The sequence below is a fragment of the Rutidosis leptorrhynchoides genome, chromosome 10, assembly GCF_046630445.1.
Source record: "Rutidosis leptorrhynchoides isolate AG116_Rl617_1_P2 chromosome 10, CSIRO_AGI_Rlap_v1, whole genome shotgun sequence".
NCBI lineage: Eukaryota > Viridiplantae > Streptophyta > Magnoliopsida > Asterales > Asteraceae > Rutidosis > Rutidosis leptorrhynchoides.
The window spans coordinates 1,438,372-1,465,299 of NC_092342.1; the positions used below are offsets into that span (position 1 = coordinate 1,438,372).

Sequence of the window (26,928 nt, forward strand, 5' to 3'; positions counted from 1 at the left end):
CAGGTAATTCACAATTCTGGTAACAACCTCCAAATAGCAAATGAATTGCACACAAAAGACGAATCATGTAGTGTGGCAGCATGCTACTGTTTTAGGTATATTACATCAACTTCTGACCACTGAAACCGAAGATAGTACAGGACATAATAATAATACATACAAATGGTGTGGAAATAAATCAATTAAAAGAAAATTTCCCTTGAATCCTTCCTTGTAGTTGGAACCGATGATATAAAGGTTGTAACTCATTTGGGAAGATAGTTGGAACCGGCCACTTGGCTTTTTTCTCCTCCATACCTGATCAAGAAGAAATGGTTAAAAATACCAGAATTTAGTTGTCAGTCATGATTATAATATTTCCTTTCCCAGGTCAAACAAAGTTGTACTCCGATAAAACCAAATCAGATTGATGCAAAAAGTGGGTCCAAATCAGACAGGTACATGGAACGTGAGAAACAACACCTCAATCATTTCCCGTAGATCTATTTAACTATTTATAGCCAGTGATAATAGATTTTGGTGAATTTGTAGTTTTCATCTATCTATCCTTGTTAACATTTTAGCACCAATTCTTCATCTATAATACAGTAGTACTTCAACACCTTGATTAAGTTATGAGATATTCCTAGACTAGTAAACATTCTATAGTCATAATTCATATAGAAGCGAGGGTAATTCACTACGTTCTAACAAAAGTCCTCACAAAGAAGGAAAACTAACTAGAGAAAGTGTTGCAACTTACAAAGGCGGCATAATACAAAAAGGTTAGTCCTGCTAGAACCACAAATGCGATTTGGAATATGTTATATCTGCCAACAACAGGAGAGGATAATGAATCATAGATTATTAGTAGTAGTGACATACACGAGTACAATGAGTTAGGGACAAAAATGGTGACTGACTTACTTGTATAAGTATTTAATTCCACGAAGAGATTGCAATGTATGACCAAATATTTCTTGGGCAGCTGTTGCTTGAGCATAGTATGCAAACACAGTCGAACAGAACTGAATCACACTGAAACACCCGAAACAATATAGTCATGGTGAATAAGTTTATTTAAGTACTAAACCAAATGAACATAGAATAAATAAATAAACAAACAAGGTATCTGATAGTGTATCTCCCTGCCAAGATACACGAAGCTACGTTAACGAAGGTATCACGCCTAGCAATGATAGATGACGTAAGGATGGATCACAAGAATACATATGTCGAATACAAATCATAGGGCGGGATACCCTTGAAATCAAATAATGGCGCTCAAAGGACAGAAGAAGAGTGCCACCAAACAAGAATCCCAATATTCAGAGTTGGTGCAAATCCGCTTCAGTGATACGAAGAAATAATAACGAAGGAACGTATTGACGAAGGGATCACGGATACCAATGGACAAGGACCTCTCCTAAAGTCACGAGATCACCTAGACTGAAAGAGAGAAGTTAACGGGTTGACCAGGCTCGTTACCACTAACAGCCAAATGACAAAAGAGGAATGCTGCAGGTTAGCTTTCTTGGACCAGCAGGGATCACAGTCAGCCGAAGGGAAAGTCCCCTTTGTCTCATCAGAGATTGCCTCGAAGACTGAATCCGCCTAGAAAACTGGTAACAAGGCTACCACCTAACTCTATATAAAGGGGACAAGATCCCTGGAAAAGGCATACACACTCAAGTCATAATCACTCATACACAAACACTCTCAATGAGTTACCTTCGTATCTTGGTGGCGTAAAGTGCAATACCTTCGCACTACCTTCGGGGAATCGCCAACAAGCATACATCCATCATCATATCATCCATTTAGTGATCAGGTCTCAATACCCTTGTTCCACTAACAAGGTTTGCCAAGAATTGTACAAACAATTGGCGCCATCCGTGGGACTCCACTTCAATACTTACTTTGTTTGAAAAACACAAGATCATGGCAGAATCTGATCATTCACCGCCCGGTTTCTCTCTACCATCTGAGGTAGATCAACCTGAAATCGGAACGCGAACACCTATCACTCCAGTTATGCCAATAACTACAAATCGGAGTGACTCTGAACCACCACCGCTAATTGACAAAACCTTCATACTCAACAACTACGATAACATACGCACCGTTATTAAGAAGTTGCGAGAAGAGGGACAGCTGTACAGCCGGCGGACACTGGCGTATGACAGTGATGACGTCGACGAAGAAATAGAAATGGAGGCTAGACCAGCCAGAAGCCTCCCTCTTTCCAGCCAACCCCAGACCTCACAACTGGCAGTCCCTCCGAATGCTGCTCTTCAGCCGGTGCCTTCACAACCAGCTCATTCAATGGCCATCACCAGTGTCCCGTTGAACCACCCAGGAGGACCAATTACGCAGCAATATACCTTCGGGAGCCCTTTTCCCGTTGCTCCACAGAATATAGCCAACACCGGTACTGTCTTACCAACCCCGGGAATCATTCCCCTGGTAACTCAGCCAAACGCTACGTTGTCTCTTGGGTCGCAATTTTGGAACGGAGGTAGCCCATGGGTTAGTTTACCTTTCCAGAATGCTTATATCGGAGGGACCCCGCAGCAAACAACCTCCATCACGAAGTAAACGGAAGTGCTGGCGGATGCTTAGATCAACCTTGGAAGAGCCAGAAAACTCCCTTCGTATCTTCGATACAAAATCACCCGCTACCAATCGGGATGAAGATACCTTCCCACTTGGGGTATTACGAAGGGAAGGACGACCCTGACGATTTTATAAACATCTTCGAGGGAGCGACTCGAATGTCACGGTGGGATAAAGCTGTGGCTTGTCACGCGTTCTCGTATGTGCTCAAAAGTGATGCGAGAGTCTGGTTCGACTCTCTAGCGAAGGATTCTATCTCCAGCTTTGAGGACCTGAAACGACTCTTCAGGTCGAAATTTAGCCAGCAAAAGAAACATAAGAAGAATCACGTTGCTGCCCAAAACATCAAGCAGAAAGATGGAGAAGCTTCGAGGGCTTTTCTCGTCCAGTTTACGGACGAAACCCAGCAGATTCGCGGACTCCCCGAGTCGCAAAGGATCTCGGGACTCTTATACGGTTGCAGAACGCGAGCATTGGTGGAACATCTCAGCCGAGATCTTCCCGACACTTATGAAATGTTACTAGACAAAGCATACGTTTGGCTAGATGCAAAGGATACTGCGAATAGCTTCGTCTACGAAGAAACACAAGGTTTTAAACGAAAAGAAAAACCAAGTCACCGTGAAGAAAAGTCCGGGCGAAGGAACGAGCGAAATAGGTTCTCCCCCTATAGAAGGGAAAACACCTCTGGTATCCTTGGAACGCTGATGAAGTCACCCAAGGAAATCCTAGCTACCGAGAAGGCAGCCCAAGCTTTCAAAGCTCCACCGAAGCTAAACAGCAAGGGAAAGATGAAGGACACAAGCAAATTTTGTGACTTTCATAATGACTTCGGGCATGAAACGGACGACTGCATACAGCTGAGGCAAGCCATAGAAGAAGCAGTTAGGTCCGGGAAACTAACACACTTGGTGAAAGGCATACGCAACCCGAAGGTACCGAAGCAGGAACCCAGACCCGAAGAAAAGAAGCCAGATGCAAACAATGCCATACTAACGGTTGCAGAATGCTTCGCATTGGAAAAGATAAGAACTTACAAAAGGGGGAGAAAGAATGGAGTGATAGATTGGGAAGAGATCTCTTTCCCAGCCCTAGATACCATCACTCCCTCCAACAAACCCGTCACAATCAACGGGCGAATCTTTGAAAGAGAGGTACACCGAGTTTACCTGGATGGTGGTAGCGCATGCGACATTATATATGAGCATTGTTTCGACCAGCTTAGCCCTGCCATTAAAGTTCGCCTGAGTCCACCAAGGGTACCCCTAATCGGATTATCTGGGGAAAGATGTTGGCCAATCGGAGAAGTTGACCTCGACTTCACCATCAGAGAGCCGCCATTATCCAGAACAGAAATGCTAGATTTCGTAGTAGCCAGAGCCATCTCGCAGCACAACATCCTGCTAGGAAGGGTGGCCATGATGAAAATGGGGATAATTGCATCTACCATACATCAACTAGTGAAGTTCTACACACCCGAAGGAATTGGTACCCTAGCTTCCACCTATGATCGAGAGAAGGTTATCATGGCAATCAGGGAAACAGAGGAAAGACCAGGAGAATGTATCCTTGAAACCCGAGAAGAAGGGTCGAACGAAGAAAAGATCTCCGTCAACCCTCTGTTCCCCGAGCAACAAGTAGTTATTGGAGGTTCACTACCTCCGGAAACGAAGAAGAAGCTTCGTAAACTACTGCAGGCCAACATCTACATCTTCGCTTGGGAATACGGAGATATGACAGGTATTCCTCGAGTGCTCAGTATCAACGGGACAACCTTCTCTACGGAACACAAGCTCAACGAATATAAACACCTAGAGCCCATACATCAAAAGAAAAGAAACCTTGCCAATGAAAGAGATGAGGCTGCTTGCAAGGAAGTTGAAGAACTGCTCCAGGCTGGTATTATCCGAGAAGCAAAATATCCCACATGGGTTGCTAACCCCGTCATGGTGAAGAAATCTGACGGAGGGTGGAGAATGTGTGTCGATTTCACAAATATCAACAAAGCTTGCCCCAAGGATTGCTAACCCCTACCGGAGATCGATTGGAAGGTAGAATCCCTAACTGGGTACAAGTACAAGTGCTTCCTCGATGCCTACAAAGGCTACCATCAGATTCAAATGGCCGAAGAAGATGAGGAGAAGACATCGTTCTTCACAAGCAAGGGGATATATTGCTATAGGAAAATGCCCTTCGGATTGAAAAATGCCGGAGCTACCTACCAAAGACTGGTGGACAAAGTTTTCCGTAAGCAACTAGGGAGAAACCTGGAAGCTTATGTCGATGACATGGTGATTAAGAGTCCCGAAGAAAGCACTTTGCTTACAGACATTCAAGAAACCTTCAACACCCTTCGATCGGTCAACATGAAGTTAAATCCCAAGAAGTGTTCATTCGGGGTAGAGGAAGGAAAGTTCCTAGGGTATTATATCACCAAGAAAGGGATCATAGCAAACCCAGAGAAAATAGACAAGCTCCAACAACTCAAAACCCTAACCACGGTCAAAGAAATGCAGAGTTTAAACGGGAAGCTAGCGTCGTTAAGTCGTTTCCTGTCCAAGGGGGCTGAGTGGCAATTGCCTTTCCTTAAAGTTTTAAAGGGATGCTTGGGAGCCAAGAAAATAACATGGACCGAGGAAGCTGATAGGGCTTTCATTGATATGAAGGCACACATAGCTAATTTGCCAACACTGACGTCACCTCAGATAGGAGAAACACTGTACCTCTATCTAGCCACGTCCAAGGAATGCATCAGTGCGGTGTTAGTGGCAGAACGCGAAAGGGTACAGGTCCCGATATATTTCGTAAGCCGAGTCCTACAAGGTGCAGAAGTCAACTACCCAGAGCTCGAAAAGCTCACACTTGCTCTGGTTCACACCGCGAGGAAACTACGGAGGTATTTCCAAGCCCACCCTATTATTGTGTTAACTAACAAGCAAATCAGACAGGTTCTTATGAGGCCAGAAAAGTCGAGAAGGATGGCCAAATGGGCCATAGAGCTCGGGGAGCACGACATCAACTTCCAAGCTCGCCATTCAATCAAAGCTCAAGTGCTGGCAGACTTCATGGCAGAAACAACAGAAACAAATGAAGAAAACTACTCCACCTTCGCACAAATTATCACTCCGACTATTGAAACGAAGGAATGGAAATTATTCACTGATGGAGCCTCTAGCTCTGATGGCTCGGGGGCAGGACTTATGTTAATTAATCCAGAGGGACAAGAGTTTACTTATGCGCTTCGTTTCGAGTTCAACACAACTAATAATGAAGCAGAATACGAAGCTCTGCTCGCCGGGCTCAGAATAGCAAAGGAAATGAAAATTGAACATTTGCAAGCCTTCGTAGACTCACAAATCGCCGCAAACCAAGTCCTAGGTATCTTCGAAGCAAGACAGCCAATCATACAACTCTATCTGTCGAAGGTCAGAGAACTTGTAGAAAGCTTCAGAAGCTTCACAATAGAACACGTGAGGAGAAGTCAAAATAAAAAAGCAGATGCTCTGAGCAAGTTAGCCTCCATCACCTTCGCACACCTGGCAAAGGAAGTGTTGGTTGAAGTGTTAGAAAAAAGATCCATCGAAGCTCAAGAAGTCCACGACCTAATCACCGAAGAAGAAAACACGTGGATGAAGCCACTAAGGGAATATTTGGAGCTCGGAATATTACCGGAAGACAAAAAAGAGGCAAGAAAGATCCGGATCAAGGCACCATCAAACAAGATAATGAACGGAGCTTTATACCGAAAATCTTTCCTCACCCCGTGGCTTCGCTGTGTTGGGCCGAACCGAGCTTCGATAATCATCAGGGAAATGCACGAAGGTATCTGTGGACTCCATGCCGGACCAAGGTCAATAGTGGCAAAGATACTAAGGATGGGGTATTACTGGCCAACCATGCACGAAGATACAGTCATGCTCTTAGGAACCTGTGAGCCATGCCAGATCCACGCTAAAGTTCAGAAACAGCCAAAACAAGAAATGATATCAGTGTTATCAGCATGGCCTTTCTCTAAGTGGGGCATAGACCTAGTAGGTCCGCTAACCGAAGCACCGGGAGGTTACAAGTGGTTGGTGGTCGCAATAGACTACTTCACAAAGTGGACGGAAGCAAAACCGCTAAGCACTACCACAGGGAAGCACATAGAAAAGTTCGTTTGGGAGCACATTGTATGTCAGTTTGGAATACCCCAAGAAATCGTCTCGGATAATGGGAAACAATTCGCTGAGGGTATATTCCCAGGGTTCTGCGAGAAGCTACAGATAAAACAAACTTTTACCTCCGTTTACCACCCACAAGGGAATGGACAGGTCGAAGTAACCAACAGGGACATCTTAAAAGGTCTTGAGAAACGATTAGGTAAATGCCATCAGGGATGGATGGAAGAACTCCCCCTAGTTCTATGGGCCCACCGAACCACTCCCAAGAGGAGTAACGGAGAAACCCCCTATAGTTTGGTTTATGGAACTGAGGCAGTATTACCAGTGGAGATACAGGTACTAACCAATAGGACCGCAAACCTCGAAGCAAATGAGGAAAATCTCCGTCTCAACCTTGACCGTATGGAGGAAAGGAGGGAGGCTGCGTTAATTCGAGAAGCAGCATACAAGAAAGCAATCGAAAAGTATTACAATAAGCGAGTCAAACCGTCAGTTTACAAGGTCGGAGATTATGTCCTAAGGCTCAACAGCACTAGTAAAGTGGAATATGAAGGAAAGATGGGTCCGACTTGGGAAGGCCCGTACGTAATCTCCGAAGCTTTTGGGAACGGTTCATACAAGCTTGAAACCACGGAAGGAAAACAGATCCCCAGAACCTGGATCGGGGTAAACCTTCGAAAGTTTTACTTTTAGATTTCTAGTCGCATGTAAGTAGGAAAACTTGTAATGGGTAGTCGAAACTTATACGCTTCCCACCACAAGAAATTTGAATGAAATCCTACTATCTTTTGGAAACATCAAGCGTGAATGTTGTAATACTCATTAAGCAAAACATTCCCAAGAGGAATACTTATATAAACTTAGCAATAAGCAAGAGGTATCCCAAGAGGTATACCGAAGCTATTGCAAAAAATTCCCAAGAGGAATACTTATATAAACTTAGCAATAAGCAAGAGGTATCCCAAGAGGTATACCGAAGCTATTGCAAAAAATTCCCAAGAGGAATACTTATATAAACTTAGCAATAAGCAAGAGGTATCCCAAGAGGTATACCGAAGCTATTGCAAAACATTCTCAAGAGGAATACTTATAAAAGCTTAGCAATAAGCAAGAGGTATCCCAAGAGGTATACCGAAGCTATTGCAAAAAATTCCCAAGAGGAATACTTATATAAACTTAGCAATAAGCAAGAGGTATCCCAAGAGGTATACCGAAGCTATTGCAAAAAATTCCCAAGAGGAATACTTATATAAACTTAGCAATAAGCAAGAGGTATCCCAAGAGGTATACTGAAGCTATTGCAAAACATTCCCAAGAGGAATACTTATAAAAGCTTAGCAATAAGCAAGAGGTATCCCAAGAGGTATACTGAAGCTATTGCAAAAAATTCCGAAGAGGAATACTTATATAAACTTAGCAATAAGCAAGAGGTATCCCAAGAGGTATACCGAAGCTATTGCAAAATATTCCCAACAGGAATACTTATAAAAACTTAGCAATAAGCAAGAGGTATCCCAAGAGGTACACCGAAGCTATTGCAAAATATTCTCAAAAAGAATATTTGTTAAACTCTAGCAATAAGGTAACCCAAGAGGTATACCCAAGCTATTGCAAAGTACTCCACAAATAGGCAAGTACTTATGCATGAATAATAAATAGGTACGATAATCTAACACCACACAGAAATTGTTCACGGGCAACATAGGTAACCCAAGAGGCACGCAGGCCTGGTAAAAGTACGAGTACAGATCATCACATCAAAAGAAGGTCATAAACAGACTACCAAGATCATTGTTCCGCTACCAAAGCAAGAAGCTCCACAGGCTTAGCATCGGAGTGAGCAGCAACAGAGGCGACATAATTAAGATCAGCATCGGTATAGCGAGCACACGCAGCATCAACAAGGGCCGTAGCCTGATCCGTATACTCTGGATAGCTGCTAAGTTTGAGCTTGCCTTACTGGGACAACTCAGTCAACAATTTACACCTCTCTTCAAGCTTGCTAGCAAGAACAACCTCACCAACCAACTCGCTCAACTCCTTGCTGCGGATAGCCTGCTTGCAAACATGTGGAATAGCCTGAGTAATAACAGCAGAATAGTCTGTCTTCAACCTCACCTTCTGATCTGCCAACAACTTCGCTTCCTGATGAAGAACCTCATTCTCCTCTTCCAAGTCAGCTATCTTCTTCTCATCCAGCTTCTGCTTCTCCTGCATACTCAGAATCTCACTCTTGGCTGATTTCACCTCCTCCTCCCAAGATGTGTTCAACAACAATTGTTCCTGTAACTTCCTTACAGACTCCTTGGAAGATGCATTGACATCCCTAAGCTCTTCCACCTCTTTCTCCAAACATATAACATCGCCAGACTTCTGCTTCAAACGAGAAAGGACAAGATGATTATAAATAGCAGAACGATAGTTATGGGCGGTGCAAACATCAATGAGCTTAGAGGTATCCACAAAGGCATCCTCGAATTCAGAAGGAATCATCTCATCGAACACATCAAAACAAGCTTCTAAAGAAGGGATGGCAGGAGTATCACCTACAAGGACACATAAATTTGTTCAAGCAAAAAAAAAAAAAAAAAAAAAAAAAAAAAAAAAAAAACAAGTTAACAAATACGAAGCTTACCCAGGGGAACGTTGTCACCAGAACCTTCAATCTGAGCTTCATCATCAGTATCTTCATCATGAAGAGCAAACTTCGCCTTCTTCAAAGGGGAACCAGAAACAACCTCTTTCATCTTCCTGGCAACCTTTTGGCGCCTAGAGGCCCTAACAGGAATGCTTTTAGATATGTCAGGTTCAGCATCAATATCAAAAGGTTCGTGTTCCAAAGTAACCCTAGCAATGGGTTGCACCTTGGGGGCACTTGACTCCACCTTAGCACAGGATTGAACCTTGGGAGCACTCGACTCAGCGACTTTCTCTAGCTTGCTGTCCACCTCCATAAAACCAGAACAGGAGGGAGAGCCAAGCTCTTTAACCACAGTACTAGCACGGATAGCTTCAGTCATTTGCTTCACACCAAAAGATTTGATAATATTTCGCAAAGACATCTCTGCAAAAAAATAAAGCAAGGTTACAAAAAATTTGACACAAGCAAGTATGAACAAGAAATAAAACCTAAGACATACAACACCTACCCCGTTCCCCACAAAAGTACACAGGGATAGCTTCGCCTTTTTCCCAGGAAGGTGCCATGTCGAGTTTAAAAAGAAGGGAATCTGGAAGAGTTGAAGGAATTATAGGATGACGACAAATCCTACTAAAGAGAGGATCATCTTTAGCATCCTCAGGGATAGGATCACCATATTGCTTGGGAACAGTGGCACATTTGATGTCAACAACATTAGGATATTTATCCGGAAAGAAAAAAGATTTCTTGATGAAAACGAAGGAATCCTTCCAATTCCTTACATCAGGAACGGAAGAAGCGAAACACATGGGAGTATCAGTAACGCTACCCCTCTTTTTGCGACGCTTGGCAATAGTAACCCAATTATCAGCGTCCCCGGTTTGAAAGAAACAGCGAAACATGTCAACTGAAGGCTGACCGCCATAAGCTTTACACATATATTCAAAAGCCAAGATCTTTTTAACGGCAAGAGGGTGAACAATTGAAACATGGACTTTGAAGTAATCAAGAACACTAAGAAAGAATGATGAAATGGGAATCCTAAGGTTGCACTCTGTAAATGATTGAGTGTACATCCCAACGTAATCCGCCGGAAAATCTAGCATAAACTTACCAGATTCCGGCAAAATCATGTCGTCTCCTTTGAGACCTAGGGTTTTACAGAGGCGTTTTAAACGCTCGGGGGTCACGGTACTAGAAATCGATCGAAGCCCTACTTTAGCCATAACAAAATAACAAAAAAGACGACAATAGGGGAGCAATACCTTTTTTTGAAATGGAAAATATGATCAGACGATGAAGAATAGCAAAAGAAGAAGAAAAGGAAAATGAAAGAGAAAATCAAAAAGTTAACCTTTTATTACCATAGAGCAGGAACCGTCCCATCAATTACAGAGTTACTTTGGTAACCGCACCTGCAAATTACCATTTTAACCAGTGGTCTTATTGAAACAAAAAGAATTAGCGAGGGCAGAAAGGTAAAACAGCACCCGGGTAATTAATTGCTTAGATCAGAAACGTCAAATCAAGTAGTCAAGTGGCAGATTAAGTTTAATTCAACATAGCTTGATTAAGAAGCTTCATAAAATTAAACTGGGGGGCTTGATAGTGTATCTCCCCACCAAGATACACGAAGCTACGTTAACGAAGGTATCACGCCTAGCAATGATAGATGACGTAAGGATGGATCACAAGAATACATATGTCGAATACAAATCATAGGGCGGGATACCCTTGAAATCAAATAATGGCGCTCAAAGGACAGAAGAAGAGTGCCACCAAACAAGAATCCCAATATTCAGAGTTGGTGCAAATCCGCTTCAGTGATACGAAGAAATAATAACGAAGGAACGTATTGACGAAGGGATCACGGATACCAATGGACAAGGACCTCTCCTAAAGTCACGAGATCACCTAGACTGAAAGAGAGAAGTTAATGGGTTGACCAGGCTCGTTACCACTAACAGCCAAATGATAAAAGAGGAATGCTGCAGGTTAGCTTTCTTGGACCAGCAGGGATCACAGTCAGCCGAAGGGAAAGTCCCCTTTGTCTCATCAGAGATTGCCTCGAAGACTGAATCCGCCTAGAAAACTGGTAACAAGGCTACCACCTAACTCTATATAAAGGGGACATGATCCCTGGACAAGGCATACACACTCAAGTCATAATCACTCATACACAAACACTCTCAATGAGTTACCTTCGTATCTTGGTGGCGTAAAGTGCAATACCTTCGCACTACCTTCAGGGAATCGCCAACAAGCATACATCCATCATCATATCATCCATTTAGTGATCAGGTCTCAATACCCTTGTTCCACTAACAAGGTTTGCCAAGAATTGTACAAACAATATCCAAAAAAAAATAAGGGCAACCTTAAAAATAATTACCCGTTAAACAACCCTTAGAAGAGTTTATGCTTACTAAGTAACTAGAGGCAAATATAAGGTCAAGGCTATAACTACCCTAAAGGGTAACATTTATTTATTCTTTAGCAATATCTTAATATGATAAATTTAATAACAGTTTGTTGTTTGGCTGAGTCATTTAGTCTATTTGAGGAAAAAGTTGATAGATATATATGAACAAATCTACAGAGGAAATGTATAGAGGCATAAATACACTAATCACACAAATATCGGAGCAAAATTTAGGTATATATGGAATATAGTGGTCGGAAAACTAAAGATCGAAACTAAACCAGCATACCTGATAAAGCAAAGAAGAATGAGAGCGACATTGAATAGGAAAGAGTTCATGAGAGTAGCTCCCCCACCTATCATACGGACGGCTTCACGTGTTAATAACCACTCTATAATAATCCACAAAAGTAAAATAGCAAAAAATATAGAAAGGTCATTTTTATACTTCATTGGATGGATAATAATAAACACTAGTCTCAGACCAAGCATCATTTCTCCAACAATAATAGCAAGCAGAAGGTAGAAGCAGAAAAACACAAATGCCGCAGTACCCAGAAGACCTGTTGAAATACAACTGATCAATATACCATATATGTGTATGCACATACACACATGTGTGTGTGTGTGTGCGCACGCGTGTGTGCATGCATTTAGATTAAATTTCACATAAGAAGTGAGATGTTAGAAATCGAAAATTACTACAAATATCATCCAACTTTATGAAAACCTCATTTAAGAATGAAGAAAGTGGAGGGTCAATCAACAAATATATCACAATGTGCGCAACCGAAGCAATTGAAACAATCAACCTAACAATAAAAGCAAAGTCAGAATATATATGTTCCAACTAATGTAATGTAACGCTGATAGGTACCAACACTGTTTGATGGCAGTGATAAGCACTTTACATAAGGGATCTCCGTGACTGTTTTCCAAACTTTTTCTGGCCACCCAAAGATTTGAACTTGCGACCTATCGGAAAGAGTTTAGGGCCCAACCATTACTGGGCCATTTTTACTGACTATTCGCAATTTTATAGATATTACAATAGTACATGTGCGCCAAATATATTTGAAGACCATGACTATTTTGCTCAAGCAGATTAGAGTGGTGAAATTGCACAAAATTCAAGCCACACGTTGCTGCAGGCGAGCTATTACGTACAAAATTTCAAATGTTATAAGACCAATACATATGTTTATTAGATTTATTTACATTAAATTCTTATATATAGAGATTGAAGGTATTTCGTATGCCCGAGAGACATATTAAATTAATGTGGCTAATGTGTTATGATCCAAGTCGGGTCATACCCAATAACAAGCTTACCGACACTCTATATGTATTTAATCTCAACGATTGGGTCGTTAAATAAATACGTAACACCTGAACTTTAGAAAATCGGTTTTCTAAAATATTATCACTTGAGATAAATTATATGGATAATTTATATTTAATTATTTATAGGTTTAAATAATTATATTGTGTTATATTTTATAAAAAGTTTATAAAATATGCAAGTAACTTAATAATATACATGGTTTATATATATATATATATATATATATATATATATATATATATATATATATATATATATATATATATATATATATATATATATATCAAGTTTATATATATATTGAAACATTGTTATTATTATAAGAAGTGGGCAGAATTTTGGGACTCCTAGGAGACAACCCATGCTTGCTTTTGTTACTTTCTATATACACACTTCCTTAAGTGCAAGACTAGTCTCTTCTACCAAGTAATCTTGACTCTTACATGCAAATACATTTGAAAAATTGCAAAGAAAACTCTCCAAAAACTGTGCTGCTGGCCGTGGCTGTTTAGGAGCAAAAGAGGGATCATTATTTGGTTTTTGCAAGCTAGTTTCAAGTGTCACATAAATCCTAACCAATAGCAAGGGTGTTGGGTTAATAACTTGGGTATTTCTCCTTGAGGTTTCATCATTTTGAAGCTCCATTCTTCATCATCTTCATCACTCACTACCTAGCTTGGAGAAGGTATAAACACTTTACTTGCTTGTAGTTTGTAAGCATATTTCATAACTTGATCCTAATTGGGATTTTAACTTTAATTGGTTAAAGATTAACAAGTTACTAAATGGTTATCTACATGCGTCCGCTTTGAATGATTCTTAAAAGGTTTTAAGTATTATGAAACTTGTTAAATCCCAACAATGGTATCTAGAGCCGAAGTTGTTGAAATATGCTTCGAGATGATCTATTAAACCCACTATATTTTTGCATTTTATGAACATGCATGATAGTAGAATGCAAAAATTCTCGGATTTGGGTGGGTTTGCTATTTTGGCCGAATTCTTGGACACCCAAAATGGGTTTTGGGTTGTTCCATTTTGGTCATATTTGTTGTATGTTAAAGTTCACAATCAAGCCTTGACCTTGTGTTTGAATGGTTGCATGTTTGGTTGAATTAATCTATTCATTTGGTATGTAATATTAATTCATTCATGTGGTTGTAATATTCATTCAATTTGGTTTGTAATATTATTATTTTGGTTATGTAATTTATTTTATATTTGGTATGTAAAATAGATTAGGTTGTATTTTTATTTTTTAGAAAAATGTATTAGGATATATTTTTTTTGTAAAAATGAAGATGCAAGATGAAGACAAGGAAGATGCAAGATTAAGTGGGAGATTTGAAATCTCCTACTTTGTGTTTTAACCCTTACCGGTGGCATTTGTTTTTGGCAAAACAAATGTCTACCAAATTGGCTTGATTGTGAACATATTTGTTTTGCATGCATGGTTGTTTATTGTGTTTGTATGTTTGGTTGCTACAAGTATATCACAAGTTAACAACAAGCAAAATGACAATTTAATTGGTTAAATTAGACATTATTATCGACATGCAAAACGACAATTTAATTGGTTAAATTAGGAATTATTAACAACATGCAAAGGACAAACTATAATTTAATTGATTAAATTAAAAATGGCTAAATGGATTTAATAATTGGTTATTAAAACATAATAAAATGGTTTATATCAAAGTAATAAAATTGGCTTTATTACATGACATGAAAATGGATTTCAAATGTACCATACACTAAATGCATATTGGTGTATGGTGTATGGTGTAATAGTTTTCTTAAACTAGAAATAATGAAAACTTAAAAATCCCTTTTAACAAGGCAAACAAGTTAAATGCCATCCTTTCGTGTGACACTTAAAAATATTTAGGGAACTCATAATGGGATAAAGGTCACCTAACCGTTATGAGCAAACTAATATGATTAAGGTAAATTTCGCACACTTGTGGGATAAAGGTCACCTAACCACTTGTATGTTAAATTTACACGTTTACACAAGTAGGACGACTTGTTTTGGGAATCATGAACTTAGGGTCACCGAAGCATGAGGAACAAATGGCGTTGATGGGATAAATATGCCATGCAAAAGGATTGCATGATCCCATAACTTAGAAGTTGCAAAAGGATTGCAATTGTCATATAATGACTACCTAGCTAAATCAAATGACGGGATAAAGGTCACATAACCGAAATTTGGTTTACCGTTGAATTCTAAAATTTAATAAATATCAATTGGATTTAAAGGGTATTGATTGTTAAATTAAAATTAATACTTAAACAACTTTGTTAAATTTTGTAGATGGCCGCCAATAACAACAACATTCCAAACGCACCAATCAACTTTAACAACCTATCGTTGAGGTCAATCCTCGAAAAGGAAAAACTCAACCATACAAACTTCATGGATTGGTTTCGCAATCTACGAATTGTCCTCAAACTAGAGGATAGGGCGTATGTGTTGGAAGACTCCATTCCCGATCAACCGGACGAGGATGATACGGAAGGCATGGCTTATTGGGAGAAATATTGCACCGATTCGGTGCAAGTTTCTTGCCTCATGCTTGGGACTATGATACCAGAACTCCAAAAGGATTTCGAGCATCATAGTGCATATGACATGATCACACAATTGAAGGAGATGTTCCTTCAACAAGCTCGTGTCGAGTGCTTCGAAATGGTTCGAGCGCTTCATGCATGTCGGATGGACGACTCCCAATCCGTTTCATCTTATGTCCTTAAGATGAAAAGCCTAATTCATCGAGCAAACCATCTAAACTGCAACGTGTCTAATGAATTAGCCACGGACCTTATCCTTAATTCTTTGTCAAAGAGGTTTGACACATTTGTAATGAATTACAACATGAATGGATGGGATAAGAGCATTGGCGAATTACATGCCATGCTTAAGACGGCCGAAGCGAGCATGGGTAAAAGGGCTTCACCCATGTTTATGATTAATGAAGGCGGGTCCAAAAGCAATAACACTTCTAAGCCGAAGGCGGCTAAGAGGAAAGGACCCGCCCACCAAGGCAAGGGCAAGGGAAAGGGAAATATGGTTACCGCAACCAACAAGAACAAAAAGCAAAAGGTTGCCGGTAAAGCTAACCCCAAGGAAGATCCGTGCTTTGGTTGCGGTGAAATGGGTCACTGGAAACGCAACTGCCCGGTCTGCCTAAAGGAGTTGAAGGAAAAGAGGGATGCAGGGCAAACCTCAGGTAATGTATATATGGTATACATTGAGCTTAGTATTACTTCTTCTAATACATGGGTATTAGACACAGGATGTGGAACTCACATTTGCAATTCTATGCAGGGGTTCAAAAGAAGTAAACAAGAAGCGGGAACATCAAGTCTCTACATGGGAAATGGAGCTAAGGTGCACGTAGTAGCTCAAGGAGACTTTATTTTAAAGCTTCCAAGTGGTTTGGAACTTATTTTGAAAAATGTTTTGTATGCACCCGATTTATTGCGAAACATTATTTCTGTATCCCGTTTGAAACAATATGGTTTTAATCTTAATTTCATTAATGATGATATCCATGTTTCTTTAGATAATGTGTTCTATTTCAAGGCTTCGCCTGTGAATGGTATTTATGAATTGGTTCATGATGACACATCATACAATAGCTCAATATACCATGCAAACACCAAGAAACTCAAAAGGGATTTGAGTGATTCCTACTTATGGCATTGTCGCCTTGGTCACATAAACAAGAATCAAATGCATATACTTCAAAAGAATGGACTTTTGAAATCAAATGAACTAGACTCGTTTGATGTATGTGAATCTTGTTTACAAGGCAAAATGACTAAAGCTCCTTTCAAAGGGACCTATGAAAGGGCTAAAGACTTATTGGGATTAATACATTCGGAGGTATGTGGATCCTTTAAGCCCATAACAAGAAATGGTGAAAGATACTTCGTCACTTTCATTGATGACTTTAGTTGTTTCGGATATGTCTACTTGTTAAGACATAAGGACGAAACTTTTGAAGCATTCAAGGAATATCAAAACGAAGTACAAAATCAACTCAATAAGACAATCAAGGTACTTCGTACCGATAGAGGAGGTGAATACCTAAGCGATGCTTTCCAAGATCATCTTAAAAGTTGTGGGATTATCTCGCAACTCACTCCTCCTGGAACACCCCAACTTAATGGAGTTTCCGAAAGGAGGAACCGAACCCTAATGTATATGGTTCGATCTATGATGGCTAGAAGCTCGTTGCCTCTATCATTTTGGGGTTATTGTCTATGCTCCGCGGCTCGTATTCTAAATATGGCCCCAACCAAGAAAGTGGAACGAACTCCTCACGAGATGTGGTTTGGAAAACCTCCATCTCTATCATACTTAAAGGTATGGGGATGTGAAGCTTATCTTAAGTGTTACGTCCCTAATAAGTTGAATGCTCGATCCACGAAGTGTATCTTCATAGGATATCCCAAGGATGATATGGGATACTATTTCTATGATCCAACCAAGCAAAATGTATTTGTTGCTCGAAAGGCTGAATTCCTTGAAACTAAGTTCCTAATGGAAGGAAATAGTGAAAGGAAGATAGATCTTGAAGAGGTTCAAGATCAAGTAGATGATACACAATTGGTTGACACTAGCACTCAACATGAAAATGTTGAGAGTGATCAAATGGATGATCAAAATACACAAGACGTTCGCAGATCTGGTAGGATTAGTAATCTTCCTGAGAGATATGGGTTTCTCATGGATGGTTGTTATGTGGTTGATTTGGATGAACCAACAAACTACCAAGATGCTTTATCAAGGATTGATAAGGATAAATGGCAGGAAGCCATGAACGCTGAGATGCAATCCATGTATGACAACCAAGTTTGGGAACTTGTTGAACAACCTACTGGCTCAAGGCTAGTTGGTTGTAAATGGCTTTTCAAAATGAAAACCGACATACATGAAAACTTGGATACATATAAAGCTAGACTTGCAGCAAAAGGTTTCACTCAAACTCAAGGGGTTTACTATGATGAAACTTTTTCGCCTGTGGCAATGCTAAAGTCTATTAGGATATTACTTACCATTGCTGCTCATTATGATTATGAAATATGGCAAATGGATGTCAAGATCGCCTTCCTTAATGGACATCTTGAGGAAGATGTCTATATGGTTCAGCCTGAAGGTTTTATTGATCCGAAATATCCTAAAAAGGTATGCAAGTTAAAAAAGTCAATCTACGGATTGAAACAATCATCTAGAATGTGGAATCATCGTTTTAATGAGGAGGCCAAGAAATTTGGCATTATTAAAAATGGTGATGAAGCTTGTGTATACAAGAAAGCTAGTGGGAGCACTATCATATTCCTTGTACTATATGTGGATGATATATTGTTATTTGGAAATGATATTCCGGAAATGGAAGGTGTTAAAACTTGGCTAAGTAAATGCTTCTCTATTAAGGATCTTGGAGACACACAATACGTTTTGGGGATTGGGATCTACAGGGATAGATCCAAGAAACTGATAGGTTTGAATCAAAGTGCATACATTGAAAAGATCTTGAAAAGGTTCAAGATGGAGAACTCTAAGAAAGGTTTGGTACCTATTCAAAAGGGAACACTTCTCAGTTCATCTCAGTGCCCCACCACGAAAGATGAACAGGAGAGAATGAAGAAAGTCCCATATGCGTCTGCCATTGGGTCAATCATGTATGCAATGATATGCACTAGACCGGATGTATCATGCGCTCTTAGCCTGACAAGTAGATACCAGAATAACCCAGGAAACAGTCATTGGATTGCTGTCAAAAGTATATTGAAATACCTTAGGAGGACTAAGGATATGTTTCTTATATATGGGTCTGGTGAGGAGGAACTCGCTTTAAAAGGTTAAGTAGATGCGAGTTTCCAAACTGATCGAGATGATTCTCGATCACAATCTGGTTATGTCTTCACGTTAAATGGAGGTACGGTCTCTTGGAAGAGTTCAAAACAGGATGTTGTTGCATTATCCACTACAGAGTCAGAGTACATTGCCGCCTCATTGCCAGCTCAGGAAGCTGCATGGATGAAGAAATTCATCGACGACTTAGGAGTAGTCCCTTCCATTCAGGACCCTCTTGAGATCTTTTGTGACAACGAGGGTGCGATTGCTCAAATCAAAGAACCTCGTGCTCACCAAAAGACCCGTCACATTGAGCAGAGATTCAACTACATAAGGGATGAAGTTGAAAAGGGAAAGATATGTATTCGCAAAGTTCATACAGATCTTAATATAGCGGATCCACTCACGAAGCTCTTACATGGTGCAAAACATCAAGGGCATGTTAGTGCATTAGGGCTTCGATATTCTAGTGATTGGTTATGATCTGTTTTAAGTATTGTAACGGAATGAAATTGTTCAAACTCATTAATATAATTATGGCATTAATTTATTTTGAGTTATGTTCCTATTTTACATATTTTATCCATGAATAAGTAATTATTCTAAATTCCGTAGTCAATCACATTTGTGGGAACATGTGTGAGGTTTAGACTATTATGAAATTGGATTGGTATACATTCACGGGATGAATGTGGGGCAAGGTTGCAACCAAGGTTCATAGATATTTGTGGGATACAAATATTGGAAGGCCCGCCCTCAAGATTTGCTAAATGGAGCCTTTGTGATTGATCACATGTAATCTTGAGTAAAGGCAAATATCATTGTATCCTCTGACCTGAGATACATATTGGGTTCAGATATTTACCAAGTATTGTGCCTTGATTCTTTTCTTCGCTATTCTGAAATATGGTAGTTCCTAAGGAAGAGCTCAGATGTAATACAAAGTATATATCTAGGACGTATGTAGTCAAGATGGAATTCGTCCCTCTTATTCGTTGAGAGTCAGATGTCTAAGGCCTGATAAAGTTGAATCTAGAAGAGAGTGATCACTCTGTATCTCTTGGATTTAACATGACATCTAGGACGAAAGGTTATAATGAAAAGATTCACCTATTCATATTCGAGATGGGAACTCGAAAGGGATGATGTTATTGAATGGCACAAAGTCATAACATATTGGGGGTGATGGACGGTCGTTAGGTGGTATCCGTCACTTACATTAATTTCTTATGTTTCTCGTGCAAGTGGGAGATTGAAGGTATTTCGTATGCCCGAGAGACATATTAAATTAATGTGGCTAATGTTTTATGATCCAAATCGGGTCATACAGAATAACAAGCTTACCGACACTCTATATGTATTTAATCTCAACGATTGGGTCGTTAAATAAATAAGTGACACTTGAACTTTAGAAAATCGGTTTTCTAAAATATTATCACTTGAGATAAATTATTTATACGTTTAAATAATTATATTGTGTTATATTTTATAAAAAGTTTATAAAATATGCAAGTAACTTAATAATATACATGGTTTTATATATATATATATATATATATATATATATATATATATATATATATATATATATATATATATATATATATATATATATATATATATATATATATATATATATATATATATATCAAGTTTATATATATATTGAAACATTGTTATTATTATAAGAAGTGGGCAGAATTTTGGGACTCCTAGGAGACAACCCATGCTTGCTTTTGTTACTTTCTATATACACACTTCCTTAAGTGCAAGATTAGTCTCTTCTACCAAGTAATCTTGACTCATACATGCAAATACATTTGAAAAATTGCAAAGAAAACTCGCCAAAAACTGTGCTGCTGGCCGTGGCTGTTTAGGAGCAAAAGAGGGATCATTATTTGGTTTTTGCAAGCTAGTTTCAAGTGTCACATAAATCCTAACCAATAGCAAGGGTGTTGGGTTAATAGCTTGGGTATTTCTCCTTGAGGTTTCATCATTTTGAAGCTCCATTCTTCATCATCTTCATCACTCACTACCTAGCTTGGAGAAGGTATAAACACTTTATTTGCTTGTAGTTTGTAAGCATATTTCATAACTTGATCCTAATTGGGATTTTAACTTTAATTGGTTAAAGATTAACAAGTTACTAAATGGTTATCTACATGCTTCCGCTTTGAATGATTCTTAAAAAGTTTTAAGTATTATGAAACTTGTTAAATCCCAACAGAGATAATTTCTCCAAAGATAATTTTGGACACTTATTTGTGTCTGCCATTACAGTCGATCCTCATCAATAATCTTCCACGAACTTTCGACTAAGGATACAAGCTTTAAAAGGAGAAAAGTGGACACCAAACTATAGAAAACTATAGAATACTAATACAGATAGACACCTGAACAAAAATGAAACTTGAGTGAAATTGAGTAACTAATCAATTACTGTTAGAAGCTTCCTAGTAATAGGGAAATGTTTTTGGTTTGGAGGATACTTTCGAACTAGTACACAAGGGCGCTAACATTAGTTAGAAACCGCTTTTTTCACGTAAGCAGAAAAAGTGAAGGAAAAAGAAAAGTAAGTTCAATTAAAGATTATCATATTAGCATAGCTCACCCGAAAACTCCAAGTTTTGCCAGATAACCAAGAACAGTCATAGCCTAGGTAACCTCAGCCTGAAAAAATGACACAAATAACTTAGTAAAGAAATAGAAGAAAAAAAAACGCCAGGGGAAGTATCGTAGAACTCGCACATATTACAAGTTTATCACCTTTTCTCCTTGAGGGTACATCTCTTCTAAAGCATTCATATCCTCCTCCAAAAGAAGTAGCTCCTGAAGAAAAAGAATAGATAACTTTGTAATAATCGTATATCATGGATAACATGAGGTTTGCCTGGGTAAACAGGACTCCACACCAATGTTGGGCTTATAAAAACAATACTCCTGGACCCTCATGAGGTTATATACAGTAAATAGAATATATGCTTGGTGTTGTGTCTCTGTTTTCATTTTTCTTAATGTTCTATACTTCGACAAAAGAATAATACTTAATTGGAACATCATATGTGTTACCAAAAAGTTCCAATTGCACAATAATGTGTTTATTTAACTAAAATATATATGTGGTTCATAAATCCATCTCCTGATATAATACAGCTTCATATATCCCCGAAACGTGCATGCACATGTCTGTGAACCTGGACACTAGCTGATCATTGTGAGAGTTTTTAAGATATAGATCATGGAAAATCTTCACTCTTTTAGCCTCGTCTATAATGTCTATTAACAAGGTTGGTTCCAAACTTTGACCGCACATTATATAATTTTCTAGGTTAATTGCAAGATTAACCAACATTGTAAAAGTCTCTAGTTGGGGACTATTCTGACCAAGTTTGACTTTGGGCAATTTTGCATATATATAGATTTTTATTACAAATATTTTTTGCATCAAAATATATTATCAATAGAAAATATCAAGACTTACATGGAACTTATCAATAACAAATATATTTGATATAAAATTAAGAATTTAAAATGAGACTACCTCAAATATAATTTTATTACAAATATATACTTATGTTACCAGACAATGATCTAAAAATTTATGTTTGTTAATGTTTATTGTTTTCTTCTATACTTACATATATAATTTTGGAGTGTATTATTTACCTGTATATATAGTTCAATTTGGAGTGTTAATGTTTATTTTTAGTTTGTTTAATTAAAAAAAAAAAATCCTACTTACTGGCCGGAGGTCCACTCGAAAGCAATCTCTTTATTCGACGAATAGAGAGAGGGATGAATTTCTCTACTTTTGAGAGTGTTTCACTCTGGGTGGAGAAATGACTTGTCTTTATTCTAGGATACACCTCCCCCATACACCACGCATGTGGCATTGAGTTTTATTGTTGTTGTTGTTGTTGTTGTTGTCGTTGTTGTATATATAGTTCAATATAATAAATTCCCGATATGGCCAATTAATCCCTACAAAGTTCTAGCCGATTAATCTGCGATTAACAATTATACTACCTTACTTATATGCATCAATTATTGACAAATCAACTGCCTCCCCATGACAAGCTCACAGTATCGTATAGGCACTCTTATGATCTTATCCATCTTTGACTTCCTATCCATAGGTCCACATTTGAAATATTTTTGTGAAGGAAAAAGTACTCATGTATAATGGAAAAGTAAATAATAATGTGACACCAACAACGCAACTAATTGTAAAGGTAACCATAGATTTTATAAAGGCATACCTTTTCCAAGGCTTTCATGTTTTTACGCTATTTCCTTCCTTTAGTGCCACTTTTTTCTTCATGACGAAGTGCATCAGCAGCCTTCTTCAGTTCTCTAGCTTGTTGCAACCTAAACGACAAAACATTCAACTTAACTCAACTAATCCGCAAGACGATATGATTGTTTTAACAAAAGAACCAAGGGACTACCTTGATATATTGTGATCTAGTAATCACTACCTATGACCTCCTTATGAATGAAAGTATAAGTCCCAAAGGAAGGCAAACGATGCCAACACCAAATATCTAGGTTTTTCATGGAAAAGCTTTATGATTATGCTGAATACAAGAAAAACACTTGCAATCAAAAGTCCAAAAATGAACTTAAAGAGAAAAGCACAGAGCCAACAATTGTGGCAAGAGTAACAACATATTCTGGGAAAGTTGCACGCATGTTCCACGTTGTCACTAGTGAAGGACTAGCATCATAGGCAGAGCACTTTCATCATTAAAAATGTGTATAAGAACTATATATTTGATATATAATATAAATATGATGATACTATACTATTATAACAAGCAAAAAAGTACTAACAAAAAAATTAGGAAGATCATACATTTTCGCTAGCACCGTTATTGACACACGGTTGATCACTAGAAAATTGGAATGTACTTGGGAATGCCATTATTGTTGATCTAATGTAATTGATATCGGCTAAAAAGTCACATTTTTACCTTGATATTAGGACCCAAAAATAATAAAGTTCCAAGCTTTGTCGGCAAAATAATCATTTTTTGGTTAATTTTGTAGATTAAGCGATTACAAAGGTGATGCAAAAAGAATCAAGTAAATCGGAGCTAAAACGATGATTCTAGAGCGAAAACGGTGAAAGACAAGTTACGACCCCAGAAATCAAGTTGCGATCCAGCAAAACAGCAGACCAGGGCAGGCGATACGGCTTGCCATATGGCCTGCCACTATGGGAAACGGCCTGCCACCATCCGGGCACACAAAACGGCTTGCCCTGGAATACGGCCTAGACATACGGCCTGCCATACGGCTTGTCAGCTGTATGCCAGGAAAATTTTGCCTATTTAAGGAGCTTTTTGCATACATTTTTACACACACCTCTTTTCACTCTCTCACTACAATACACTTTCTCTCACTAAAGCTTTCAAGGCCTTCTCACCTCCGAGCGGAAAATTAAGTACCCGGAGGCGAACGCCGAAGATTGTACTAGGAGCGGTCTAGAGGATGTCAGCACTTGCAATGGTCCAGATCTCGTCTGTAAACGGTGAACGCCTTCCTTAATCTAATAAAGTTATTTTGTTACTTTAAGTTGCTTTCATATTGCATGCTTATCTATTCATGTGAATGTTTATTATATGTTGAATATCTTATCTGAAACTTATGATATTGTTATGCTGAAACCTTGACGGTTTAGAAGTCTAATTTACGGACCACCCTTTCCATTTACTCATGTGGCTATAACCTAGTATTGGGACCTGATCAACCCTAGGATACAAGGTAAGTAGTTATGTGTGTTTAACCTCACAATAGGGATATAGTACCTACGTACGGTTAACGATTTATCCGTCAATGAAGAGCTGCCCATTTAGGTTGTGATTAGAGTAGGCAATATAGAGTTCAGTGAACACTGGCTTACTTAAAAGCATGATTCGCGTCAGAAGCAACGTTCTTGAGATGTTGTAAGATGATCCGGGGTTGAGTAAGTGATCGCAAAGGAGAGATCTCTAATCCAATTAGCAGTACCTTAGGATATATAAGATTGCACATTTGTTAATGTTAAGGCATAGCTTAGTGTTAAGTGGAGGAATGTTACTGTAGTTAAACTAACTAGGATTAAAAAAAGCTGAGACTTTCCTTTAAGGATATCCCACTTTATTCATGTACCTAGGATTCTATCCATAAGGTCGTTTAAACCCTTTTAGGTTAACGTTGGGAGTAGGGATATTCGTCTTAGCCAGAACCTTCAAAGCCTAAACTCTTAGTGACAGATCGACTAGGTTCATAGCCCAATTGATTGAGGTTTAGTGTTCATTCTAGGAAGTTAAACTCTTTCAACAACCTTCCATCAGTATCCTATTCTTCATACCTATCCCTTTTTATCTTTATAGTTTACATTACCTTAGTTAAGTTTAATCTATCACCACTTGTCACTAGGGTTAACTATCTAGGCACTTTTGTCTCACATTACTGAGCAAACATACAAAAATAAGAACCTAAGTTATATTTACCACTTACTCGTTAAAAGGAAGAAAAGTAGGTGAATTATAGCTAGGAAACCCAGCTAAATATAAATAATAAAACCATTACTCCCTCTTGGTAACTGATTCTGACATTTTACGACCTAACGACACCGCACGAATAAAACTGTCCGTTTTAGCCATATCAGTAATCAACTTTTCCAATAACACCTAACACATGAAATAGATGCAACTATCATTAAGCATCAAATAAGAGTACAAACATGAGCTATTTACAAGCTTCCGATCCTATCAGAATATATAACACCAACAATATACTTGCTGTAGTTACCACCCATATAAGTGGACACTAACCGTATAAAATACCAACCACCAAACCACAAACAATGGCTGTAGCTACCACCCATATCAGTGCACTTTTAATCCTCTTGCCAACAGTCCTAGACGCAGAAAGCAAACAGACATACATAATTTTTAAGAATTCTAATATTATTATTTGATTGACTGATTATCAGCAGGCCGAATATGAATCAATCAATTTCATTAATGATATAAAAAGGAAAATAGTTACTTGTCTTGGTCGCCTTCGTAGTAAAACATAGCAAAAGGAATAACGAAGAATACAACGATAGCATCAATGATATAAATAACAAGCCATAGATCCTTTATCAGTAATGTGGGATTACAAGCACCGTTAGATATAGCGTGCTGACAAGCCTGCCGATTAGCTACATCGGCATGACGCATAAGTATGGAAATAGCAGCAACTGAGAGTCCCAAAACGATGACGAATTTGGGGAAATATGCCTGATTTTTGTCATATGGATGCTGGTAATTGACAAGGAGGTATAAGTTGAAGACAAAGACTAATACACATACAACAATAGCTACAATCACAAGGGCTAGATTGAAATCCCCCATTATTATTGTCTCATAAATAAATTAATTGAGATTCAAATTCAATTTTCTAGGGTTATGCAAGCTGAGTTGTTTACAATTCAAATTGAATATGAGATATGAGAAGAGTAGATATACTACTCTTCTTGCGGTTAGTTGACACAGGTAGAGATTAGGAAATTACAAAATTAACCTCCCAATAATCGATGTGAGTATATAGTAATGAAACAGGGAGGGAGGGATTCAAAGGGAATTTCGGAGTTAACAAACAAAAAGTGTGGAAGCAACTGGGAACAGCCTGGAGAAAGAAAGATTATATTGATAATGATGACTAGAAACGGTCCATTTTTGGACATGATTTCGTTTATTCCATTTGACCCGGCCCAAAAACCAAATGGTTTGACAACCAATTATGCCAACATAAATGAGAATGCTCTCTTGATTTTAGCTAAGAGAAAGCATACCCATGACATCTTATTTCTAAAATACCATCAGATCTTATTTGTAAGCTATAGGAGAGACCCACTAATAT

General features: G+C 38.6%; 1 protein-coding gene across 2 annotated transcripts; it reads right to left on the reverse strand.

Annotated features, from left to right (window-relative positions):
* LOC139871600 (LIMR family protein At5g01460-like) lies at positions 1-26,629 on the reverse strand. Of its 2 annotated transcripts, XM_071859310.1 has the most exons (10): positions 26,071-26,629; positions 23,481-23,576; positions 23,292-23,400; positions 21,799-21,861; positions 21,644-21,702; positions 12,267-12,381; positions 12,108-12,174; positions 907-1,017; positions 743-809; positions 1-297 (listed from the first exon to the last, which is right to left on the reverse strand). In XM_071859310.1, exons 7-10 carry the CDS (start codon positions 12,155-12,157, stop codon positions 106-108), a joined length of 420 nt encoding a protein of 139 aa, XP_071715411.1. In that variant the 5' UTR covers positions 12,158-12,174; positions 12,267-12,381; positions 21,644-21,702; positions 21,799-21,861; positions 23,292-23,400; positions 23,481-23,576; positions 26,071-26,629; the 3' UTR covers positions 1-105. The 2 variants fall into 2 exon arrangements, with proteins under 2 accessions (XP_071715411.1, XP_071715412.1); XM_071859311.1 differs by lacking the exons at positions 12,108-12,174; positions 12,267-12,381; positions 26,071-26,629 and having other exon boundaries at positions 23,481-23,826.
* Between the last annotated feature and the right edge of the window lie 299 nt (positions 26,630-26,928).

What these genes read in the sequence shown, in the direction of transcription:
- LOC139871600 (XM_071859310.1), bottom strand. Translation starts at nt 12,157, where the DNA reads ATGAACTCTTTCCTATTCAATGTCGCTCTCATTCTTCTTTGCTTTATC. An exon ending in GGAATTAAATACTTATACAA is followed by an intron (nt 810 to 906) that starts GTAAGTCAGTCA and finishes TGTTGTTGGCAG; the next exon opens with ATATAACATATTCCAAATCG. An exon ending in TTTTGTATTATGCCGCCTTT is followed by an intron (nt 298 to 742) that starts GTAAGTTGCAAC and finishes CTTCTTGATCAG; the next exon opens with GTATGGAGGAGAAAAAAGCC.